The sequence below is a fragment of the Lactuca sativa genome, chromosome 5 (assembly GCF_002870075.4).
Source record: "Lactuca sativa cultivar Salinas chromosome 5, Lsat_Salinas_v11, whole genome shotgun sequence".
Lineage (NCBI taxonomy): Eukaryota > Viridiplantae > Streptophyta > Magnoliopsida > Asterales > Asteraceae > Lactuca > Lactuca sativa.
Genome location: NC_056627.2, coordinates 23,167,652 through 23,179,071, shown reverse-complemented (window position 1 = coordinate 23,179,071; position 11,420 = coordinate 23,167,652). Strand labels below are relative to the sequence as shown.

The following is an 11,420-nucleotide window of genomic DNA, read 5'->3' as shown; positions in this document are numbered from 1 at the left end:
GATCCATGTTTTGAAAACCGAAATCAATTTGGATTCACTTGATTGGATCGGTCAAACCGATCCATCCAAACGAACACCGAATGTTAATTGTTTTAGGAAGATGCGAAAAGGGCACCCGGTTATCGGTTATATTTCCAAAGTTGTGTAATAATCTTTGATTTGCTTGAAAACCATGTAAAATCTCAACTCCAAATAAGGTTTTTTTTTTTTTTTTTTTGTGATATTTGAAATATTGAGATTATTACTTTCTCTTACTCGGTTTCTTTTTCTACTGTCTATTTGTATTTTGTAATAAAAGATAAATGAATAGACAATAAACAATATAAAAATACGAATGTTTTCTTTTGCTCATTCCAGGGGAGGGAGTATATGGGTAAGGCTGATACAAGTTACCCAACTCCATATTTCAAATGGGATTGTCATATCCACTATCCACTATATAAAATATATAATCACTCATACAGATAGATATATCATATTTCTTAATATAATAAAAGATAAATTAGTAAATTTAATGAATACAAACAAATGAAAAGAGTTAATATGTGCTCTAATGAAGGTTTTCAAAATTTGAGATATATCCCTTTAAAAAGTGTTAATGATAGATATTAAATGAACTTTTTTTTTTATCAACAGATATTCTCTTAATGAATTGATGTCAAAATTCTGAAACAACGTATTAGATATGCATATAGCAAAACCTTACATTATCACCCAGGTTGTAAGCTAACAAATATTATAAGCTACAATATAATGTATTTTAATCAGAAAAAGTAATTTGCGCTTAATTGCCTCTTTTTTTTGTCGATTCATGCATATGTCTTAAATGATTGGTAACTTGCTTGGAATGAGCAGTAGTTGATATATGATATCATAAGTCTTATCTTTTTTGTCGATTCATGCATGTCTTAATACGAAAAAATGTACATAAGAAATAGGAAACACAAGGCTGCTACACTTAAGTAAGCTTAATTTTTCATTTCAAATAATGCAGATTAAACTCAACTTGTCATACTTTGATGCTTTCAACTTGTATTTTTTTTTTTTTTTTTACAAATAAATGATTGTTTTATAACAAAACTACAGTACATGCAAATACCATGATAAGAAAGTTGTTTCATTCGATTAAAGAAATAGGAACTTGATAAAATAAAATACAACTCGCAACTCATTTGCCTATATATATATATATATATATATATATATATATATATATATATATATATATATATATATATATATATATATATATATATATATATATATATATATATATATATATATATATATATATATATATATATATATATATATATATATATATATATATATATATATATATATATATATATATATATATATATATATATATATATATATATATATATATATATATATATATATATATATATATATATATATATATATATATATATATATATATATATATATATATATATATATATATATATATATATATATATATATATATATATATATATATATATATATATATATATATATGAGAGAGAGAGAGAGAGAGCTAATATCTACGTGAGAAATTGAGAAATTTTATTCCTGCCAAAAATTTTCAAAACCACCAACACGGTCTCGTCTAGCTCGATTAGAAATGATAAAAAACTATTTATGATTGTAATGTGCATATATGCATATTTGAATGTGCATTTATGCACATACGTTTATGGCTTTCGTTTTTTTATGTGCGAATTACTTAGACAAAGCCACTAGAGCCGTGCGAATTACTAGAAACTCTCAAAAATCCGTTTTCAAACAAGTCCATAGACAAAATCTCTATGACTTTCTTTTACAAATATGTTAAAAATAGTTTTAAAATACATAAACATTATAGGTATTTATGTGATTTGATACCATACTAATTCACATATTGATTCAGGCTTGTTGGTAAAATGATTCATTACCTAAATCGAAACAAATGTGTAGGAGTTACTTTATTAATTCATAAAAACAAACCATGGTTTAAACTACATTAATTGATGAAAGTACAACATAATAGACCAACAAAATAAAAATAATATTGATTGGTATTGGTAAATTGAATAACTTCATAAAATTACAAATAAATTAGTTGTAGTAGAGCAAACATACTCTAAATTGATTCAGACAAACAACAAACACGATTACAAATTCAAATAAAAGTTTTATTTAAGGCTAGTAGATGACATACCACATATACCACACTTTTGCACTAATATAGTCTAAATTCATTACCACTTCATTTTCTCCTCACCTTACAAAACTAGGTGTCATACCACACATTACCATATTTTTATTTAATTTTAAATATATGTAATATCAATATTATATTTTATTTACAGAGAATTAAAAAACCGTGAATTTTGATAAATCTTTTATATATATATATATATATATATATATATATATATATATATATATATATATATATATATATATATATATATATATATAATTTAATAATAATTAAAAAAGAAAAAAAAAGAACAGAAAAGAAAAAAGGTGCGGTAAACCAATGACGTGCGGTATAGATACCATATATGTCTTTTTTATTAAAATCGATAGGGTGTTTGCGTCATACTGTGATACCAAATCATTTACCGCAATGTGTGGTGTTGTACGCACTGTTGGGTCTTAAATAATGATTTACAAATCTTCATTTGTCCTTGACAATGACAAATTAAATTTACGCAGATCCTTTTACAGTGACTCATTCTTCCATTCTTTGATTTATAAACAAAAAGAAAATATACATAGAATCATCATTGAAGACTAACATTAATGGCTATGATGATACTTTGATCAAATTACTCTAAATCAGTTATTACGAAAAACTTGAAAACACAATTGAACATACTTGCTCTATATCCTTCTTTTGAAATATCATAATAAGCTTCGACAGAAAACAATCACTAATCACTTGAACCTGTCAAAAACATTAGATAACATATATATATTATTAAAATATATGTTAGGAACTGAAATAAGCAACATCAAATTAAGAAATATATAAACCAGCGAACGAATCAATATATTTATAACTGATCATGAACATGTATGACGAGAAAAGATCTAAAAATAGATAATTTATCGAACAAATTCAACTGTCGATGAAGACCCCATAGTAGTGGACCCAAAAAACATGATTAAAAATATCATGGTAGCAAACTATTTAAACAATACACAATTTTGATCGTGCCTTTTAGAAATTAAGGGTTGAGTTTCTCATCAAAATTCCATTTTCCATTTGATCCAACTTTATGTATAAAGATATAGGATCATGTGAAAAATAAAAAATATATGAAATAATGAAAAGCGTGAGAAACAATTCATCTTCATGTTTTTTTGTATGTATTTTGGTGAACAAGATAAAAGAGTTATTAGATGAAAATAACATGATTCACATATGATATTGTTTTAGTGAATTAAGGGATGATATAGTTTTCCCACTTTAATGGATCGTCCCAAAAATTTGAATCTTCGTTATTTTTTCTTTTAGGATTTTTTTCCCGAATCATTTTTTTCTAATTATTTAATGATTCAATATTTTATTTTTGGTTTCCAAAAAACATGGATATGGTTCATTTATCATTCCTCTCACGTCATATGTATGTGTATTATTACCTTCGATAGTTTAGGAGAGACTAATTAAATGAATTGGAGCTGTTGATAATAGCAAAAGGTTCCTCAAATCCTTGTATTTGTTCTTCTAGATCCCACAAAACCTCTTTATCATTCTGTAAAATTATTTCTATTTTGATTATTCAATATAAACACATGTTATCTACTTATTACCATGAGACAGAAATACCTCGAATCCCACATTTGACATCTGGTGTTCTTGAAATGAAAGCAGATGTTGCTGGTTGGTGGTCATATTCTGCATATTATTATTTTTATTAAATTTGGTTTACATATAAAAATAATTTCGAAAACATTTATGGGTTTTAGATAATTTAAGAATGAGATCAATAATTCAATAAATAATACCTGATGAGTGTTTAGCATGGATGCATCAAAATTCGACGCAGAATAATACATAGGATTTACACAAGCAAGCTTCGAAGAAAGGAACTGGAAATATGATTTATTAATAAGAATAGTAATTAAAAAAAGATAAAACATTATCAATGTTTTTCTCTTTTTTAATGTATTTTAAAATCACATACATTTTGAGTACGAGTATATAAGTTTATAACAAAATTATGAAGCATATATATTAGATTTTAAATTTGAAGATAATTAACTTATGACACATGTCCATAAACTCATGAAATAAGTAATTAAAACTTGATTAACATGTTTCTTTTACATATATTTATTATTAAAAAATATTTAATTTAAAACTAACCTGAATTTCATTTTGTAGAGACTGAACATAATTAATAACTTCCTCCAACATAAGAACTTTTCCTGTTATCTGGTTATAAAAAAAAAAAAAAAAAAATCAATTATTCATAATTGACTATTCATTCATACTTAAAAATAAAAAAAACTTAAAATTAATTGATTTACCTTATCACAACCTGGAACAATGGCTTGTAATGCCTTCATCTTCTCGCTTATCTTCTCTCTCCTCACCTAAAAAAATTGCAAATCCATCTTAGCATCTTGTTCTTTTCTTTTTTATTTTTTTTATTTTTTATTTTTTATAATTATATAAAAAAACCAAACTTACGACAATAAAAGAATATATACATTTATGCAAAATTCCATATTTCAAACCTCTATTTAATTCTATAGTTGGGAGTTGAGGACCCTATATATATTTATATGTTTAAATATTTTATCTACATTTATGATCGAAGCCAGGATTTTTGTTTGTCACATGGACGGTGCATGTAAAGAAAAAGATGAACACAATCTTATTAAAAGATTCAATTCAAGTGTAAAACGGACAAGACAAAAATGTGTCATCTATAATAACTGCTTTCCAATAAACATTGATGGATGAAGTAGTGTTGTACATATAATATAATTCAGACTACATTTTGGAATGAAGGATAAAAATGAAAATTCAAGAATGTAGATAGTACCCTTTCAGCAAGACTATGGCTATCTGTTGCTTCACCTCTTCTTGCTCTAACATAAACATACCCAATTTGCCCTTCTTTAGAGTATCTCAACTTTTTGTTTTTTTCTTGCTCAATATTGCTTTTATTTTGATTCCTACATTTGTTGCAAGTGTTTTTTGTCATACCCTACAAAACAAAACCAAAATATTAATCAATTAATTAACTATAACAGAATAAGAAAAATCAAGTAACTTTATTATTCACCTATTGCCTATTGCCACAATGGAATGTGGGCTGTGAAACTTTTAAAAATAAAAATAAATTATTGAATAAAGTTAATTGATTACATAAGAATCAGTTGTGGGCATCGTCTTCTCATGTATGTGACCATGAACCACCATTGGCATCGGAGATTCTGAGCTTTTTAAATTGTTGCAAATGTCGACTTGGTTGCTATGAGCACTCATTTCAATGGCGCCATTGGGGATAATATGATCGTCATGGGATAGCTGGAACTCATCGGAGAAACCAATGGAGTCGGTGATGGTGCCGGTGGTTGCTGGGTAAAGCAGGGATTGATCAAGAAGAAAAGGGTGGTGCTGCTCGTGAAATGGGGAAACTTCCATTGATGGTTTTTGTGGTAGAAAGATAGAGAATTTTTACAAAGAAAATGTTGGTCGATGACAATCATGGAAGTTCAAGTGTGTATGATATATATATATATATATATATATATATATATATATATATATATATATATATATATATATATATATATATATATATATATATATATATATATATATATATAATTTCTTAAATTGGACCTTTATATTATTTAAAAATAAATTTTAATATGGTAATAGATTATATATATTGTCTATTTGGCTAATTACATATCTTGATTTTTTTAATGAACACGTAAAATTAAAAGTAAACATACGAATAGCAATTATTAAATGCATGATAAGGTAATTCTTAATTAAAAATGATATTTATTAATTGAAATAGGTAATTGACTAATTTCTAATAAATAATAATTTGATATTAACTTTATTCTCCTGAAATAACAAAACAAAGTTGTGTTGGCACCTTCATTTTTATTAGATGAAATTTAAAAATCGTTGTCTAGAATAAATAGGACACCCCTCAAAAGTTGAGATAGTGTGGTGACACCACATTCCTGATAAAATAGTTATCCCCTTTAAAGTATACTGCACTTTTAGAATTTTAACCGTATCTTGTTGTATCTGTTTGATACAGAAGCAAACAACTAATAGGTAATTCTTTCATTAAATAACTTATTTCTAAGAAATAAACTTTTGAGATATCGAGTAAACTAACCAACCATAATTTAATGGAAATTATAAGAAAATAACTTCTTTTTTTCAAATTAACCAAGAAGCCTGAAATGTGATAGGATCCATTTGTTGGAGGTATGTCCACTCTCATAATATGTTGGTGACTTGTGTTGCACACAAAATAAAATCTAAAAGCAAGAATTATAAATAAATATAAATAAAGGAATTACTTTGTTATTCTTGAGTAGTTTGATGGTCTAATTAGAAACTACAAAATAGAGATATATTTAATTTGTTATTAAGAACATTTGATTATGACTAGATAATTATCATTTAATTTTAGATAATTATGTCCTTAATTAAAAGATTTTTTGGTGGGCAAGTTTAGCATTAGGGTTTACTTATATAAGGCAACCCTTTGGTGTCCCCTCCCTCTCCTTAAGTCAAGCCATGAAATTTGCATCTCTTCTCCCTTAAAATTGTGTAAAACCTAGCTTCCATAAGCTAGGGTTTTGGTCTTTGTGTTCTCGAAGAAATTGTAAAAGCTAAGGAGGAAGAAGAAGGTGATCTTGCTTTGAATATTGTGTATTTTGGAGTGTGAAGTGATAGAGAAATTTTATGTTGGGTTCTCAAAGATCATCCAAGTAAGGTATTTTTTTAAAATAATTACATAGATCTGCCAAATCTAAATATGAGACAGTACAGATGATTGGACATAGTAAATGACTATGACTATGAAATTCTTTATCATCCAAGCAATGTTAACGTTGTGGCTGGTGCATTGAGTCGGAAGACAACTAGTGCACCTATTCGTGATTTATTTTTGACGATGACAATGGTTACTCTATTGTTGGAAATTATTAAAGAGGTGCGGACCAAACCGGCCAGCATTGAGAATCATAAGAGAAAGAGAGTCAAGGGACAAGTCACTTCGTATGTTAGAGACAGTCGAGGTTTGTTGTTTGTTGATTTGATTTGGTCAGATATGGGTGTCATATGTGGCTCCTCAGACTTTGGATGAGGCTCATAAGTCCAAATTTTTGATCCATGCGAGCACGACCAAGATGTATAGACACCTTCATGATGATTGTTGGTGAGCGGCTATGAAGAAGGATGTGGCACACTGACATGGTATGTAGAGAGGTGTTTGACTTGCTGGAAACTCAAGGTTCATAGCTGCAACCTTTGGATACCCCAATGTTGAAACAGGATCGCATCATGATTAATCTAATTACGAAGTTGTCGAAGACTCTTCGGAATGTTGATGCGATTTGGGTCATCATCAATGGGTTAACCAGTAGGTCCCATTTTATTGCTATTCAGGAGAGCACCTCAACCGAGAAGCTAGAAAATATCTATGTCGGGGAGGTGATTTCCAGTCATGCGTGCCTATTTCAGTAGTTTCATATAGGGATGTCGGGTTCACTTCTAAGTTTTAGAAGCGAATTTCATGAGGATCTGGGCATTCATTTTCACTTCAGCACAAAATATCATCCTCAGACAAATGGATAGAGTGAGTGGACGATTCAGACTTTAGAAGATACGTCAAAGACTTATGTACTTGACATGGGTAGGAGTTGGGATTTGTATCTAACGTTGACAAAATTCTCCTACAACAACAACTTTCACTCCAGTATTTGAATGTCTCCCTTCAAAATGATTTATGAGGGGAAGTGTAGGACCTCAGTTTGTTGGGGAAATGTTATTCAGATAGTCATGAGTAGAACTAATGACATGCTCAAGACTACAAAGCTTATTCAACATGCACGTGGGGGACTTTAGACTGTGCAAAGTTGGTATAAGAGCTATGCAGATCAATGGAGATCTGATCTTGAGTTTCAAGTTAGGGATTTTGTGGTTCTAAAGGTGTCACATTGGAAGGGTGTCATACAATTTTGGACGTGAGGCAAGTTGGGCCCTTGATATATTTGACCCCTTATGGTTTATTATTCATGTAGGCAAGGTTGCCTACCATTTGGATCTAACGTGAGGAGCTCAGTTGTAACGTCCCAAAATTTAAGACCAAAAATTTCGTTTTAATATTAAAATCACCAATCAAACATGTTCATAAATCCATAAGAAAAACAGTGTATATAAATCAAACATCCCTAAATACATCAAAGTCACGTAAAGTGGAAATCATGGTGTATGGGTGCGATGTGATCATCCGAGCTCTTCCCCATCGATCCAGAAGTACCTGAAACATAAACTAAAAACTATAAGCATGAATCTAAGCGAGTTCCACAAAATACCACATACCATACACATCTGTCAGCTCAAAGTTGTTCCGGGTCTATTTCATCCCCGGGGCTATTTCACCCCCGAGTCTATTTCAACTCTTGTGTTGACCCAAAGCCGTACCAGGTCTATTTCACTCCTGAGTCTATTTCAACTCATGTGCTAGCACGAGACTATATTGGGTCTATTTCACCCCACATACATATAGCAAACAGGAACACATGCATATAACACAAAGACTACAAGTACATAACATATGCTAGTGTCCTATAGTATAGTGAGCAAACTCACCTCAGTCTACTGACAGTCAAACAAATGATCGGGATGCTGATACGGAAAATCCTTGTGCTAGTCAATCAAATTGTTAACGTATCCCTCAGAGGAAACGTCAAAAAGAGAAGTCAAAACTATTATAGGACTTGGCCTGAGCTGAACTCAGTCGGACCAAGTCCGAGGCCAAGGCCAGGCCTTCACCAGTGCGAAAGAGACAGGCGTGACAATTGTGGTGTAGAGCAGCGGAGGTATCACCTTGGAAAGGTGTCATCCGATTTAGGAAGAGGGGCAAGTTGGTTCCCAGGTACATCGGTCCTTTCAGGGTTTTGATCCGGGTGGGTCAGGTTTCTTATCGTTTGGATCTTCTCGAGGAGCTTAGTAAGATACATAGTACGTTCAATGTATCTCAGTTGTGGAAATGTTTATTGGATGATTCCGCGATGGTACATTGGAGGATATTCAGGTGGATGATCGCCTGAATTATATCGAGAAACCCGTGGCAATTCTTAACAGAAAGACGAAAACCTGAAGAACATGGTTGTTGAGTTGGTGAAAGTTCAGTAGCAGCACCACAAGGGTTCATTTAAGGATTGCGATGTAACACCCCGTTTATTAAATAAATAAATAGACAAATTTATGAATGAATAGTAGCCCTAAAAATCAATAATAATATGGCAAGGTGTTGGTCTCGAGGAGTTAATTGTTACAATTATAGAAGTTGGGGGTTAAAAGGGTAAGTTTTGGAGTGGTTTGTAAATATTTATGAAGGCAGGGACTACTTGGTAAATTATTGGGACTTAATTTGAAGAGATTGTGGAGGCTAAGGGGTTGTTTGGTAAGTTTTAGACCTAAAATGAAATGAAATTATAGAATCAAGGGATAAAGGGTAAATATTGGATTAAAGTTGAAGAAGATCTGGTGAGGAGGGACTGGTGTTGTAAAAACGTTCAAATGTTTGAAGAGAGACACTGTTATACCTGGTATTCCCTCCCATCGTCTAACCCTAAACCTAAGACACCATTTCACAGCTGCCACCCTCAAGGAGCTCCCTAGCCGCCGTTGCATCACCGAGTCTGCTGCCGCTGCTAACTCGCCATCGGAACGCCACTACGATTGCCGGACGTCAAGAGCAATGTTGAAACGTCACGTGGATCGCCAAAGAACCGCCAATGGAGTCGAAGCGCTGTTCATCGCTGCATAGGTCGCAAATTTCCGAGAAGCACCTGGTATGACCATCTACCACTTCTCTTTCTCCTCTCCTTTGTTTTGTTCGACGGTTTGTCATCGGGTATGCCGATAGTGGCTGCCGCCACCCAAGTGGTTGCCATTTTGTTGTATTTCGGCGATGCCAGCCGCTTGAGGGGTGGTCGGACATTAGGTGGTTGAGTATATTTACGTTGTTATTGCGCTCATGGTGCTGTTTGCATAATACCTAGCCGGAAAAAACCAAGGAAGGCCCGCCACCACCACCATGGGTGGTAGCTGCCACCGTTTACTGCCACCTACCACCGCATGGGTGGGTGTGAGTGTGTTTACTCCTTGTGGAAGATATGATTGTGTGTTTTAAGCCAGAGAAAAACCATGGAAAACCCCCACCACCACCTCGAGCCGCCGCCAACCGTCACTGCCTAAGGTGGCTGTGGGTGGTGCCCGACCTAGCAGAACCCTAATCGGCCCAATACCTTAATTTAGACTTAGTTGGTTTGTGACTTGGATTGGAAACACTAATTAGGGTTTAGAAAACCCTAATTCTTGGAATGTTAGTTTGGGAATTGCCAGGACCCGCCTTTGGACTGTTAGACTGGAACTTTGATTTATGTTCAACTGCATTGTATGAATGGTATAATGGAGTGATGGACTTAATGGGTTTAGTCCTTAATGGGTTAAGTAAGAACACTTAACCCTAATCGTCATTTTATGTAAAAACCCTAATTTTGTCTTTGGTGATTGGGCTATTGATGGGCCATCCAAGAACAAGTATATGGACTAGAATATTGAATTGGGCTTTAGGATAAGGCCCATTGGAAAAGCTTGGGCCTGATTTGGAAAATTGGGTCATAGCTGGGCCTTGATGATTATGAAATATTGGACCAGTGGACTGCCAAGTGTTTGGACCAGAATAAATGGTTGGGCCTTAAGGTAAGACCATGTAGAGGTTTGGGCCCAATTTGGAAAATTAGGCCATAATTGGGCCTTGTTTGACTATTGGTATTTTGGGCTTTCAGAGTATGAGGTTGGGCGATAATCTTGGACCAAACTAGGTTAGGGGTAAAATGGTCCTTTTACCCTAAGTGGGGATTTTAGAGTTATGCATTGGAAACCCAAATGGTTAATTGGGTTTTGTTTTGATGTTGACAGCTTGGGGATCTGTCAGCCAGCAGCCCGAGATTTATTTGCGGGACTTCAGCAGTGCCAGGTGAGTTTCCTTAAGTAGGAACGGGCCGAAGGCACCAATGTCGGCCCGTGTAGAGTATCTATGATGATTAGTAGCTAATTGTGGGCGGGGCCCGTATCTTAGAATTGTGTATGATTAGCAACTAAGTGTGGGCAGGGCCCATATCTTAGCATTATCTGAGTA

At 32.4% G+C, this 11,420-nt stretch overlaps 1 protein-coding gene across 1 annotated transcript; it reads right to left on the bottom strand.

Annotated features, from left to right (window-relative positions):
* Positions 1-2,651: 2,651 nt before the first annotated feature.
* Positions 2,652-5,706, bottom strand: LOC111906625 (transcription factor bHLH137). The gene is made up of 8 exons (XM_023902398.3): positions 5,378-5,706; positions 5,052-5,216; positions 4,531-4,596; positions 4,367-4,435; positions 4,006-4,089; positions 3,827-3,895; positions 3,640-3,752; positions 2,652-2,941 (listed from the first exon to the last, which is right to left on the bottom strand). The coding sequence occupies exons 1-7, from the start codon at positions 5,654-5,656 to the stop codon at positions 3,660-3,662; spliced, it is 825 nt and encodes a 274-aa protein (XP_023758166.2). The 5' UTR covers positions 5,657-5,706; the 3' UTR covers positions 2,652-2,941; positions 3,640-3,659.
* Between the last annotated feature and the right edge of the window lie 5,714 nt (positions 5,707-11,420).

Bases quoted from the DNA above. Each gene is read 5' to 3' on its own strand.
- LOC111906625 (XM_023902398.3), bottom strand. From the start codon at position 5,656: ATGGAAGTTTCCCCATTTCACGAGCAGCACCACCCTTTTCTTCTTGAT. The intron at 4,597-5,051 runs GTACTATCTACA...CAATTTTTTTAG, and splicing joins GCCATAGTCTTGCTGAAAGG to GTGAGGAGAGAGAAGATAAG. The intron at 4,090-4,366 runs GTTAGTTTTAAA...TCATATTTCCAG, and splicing joins CTCTACAAAATGAAATTCAG to TTCCTTTCTTCGAAGCTTGC.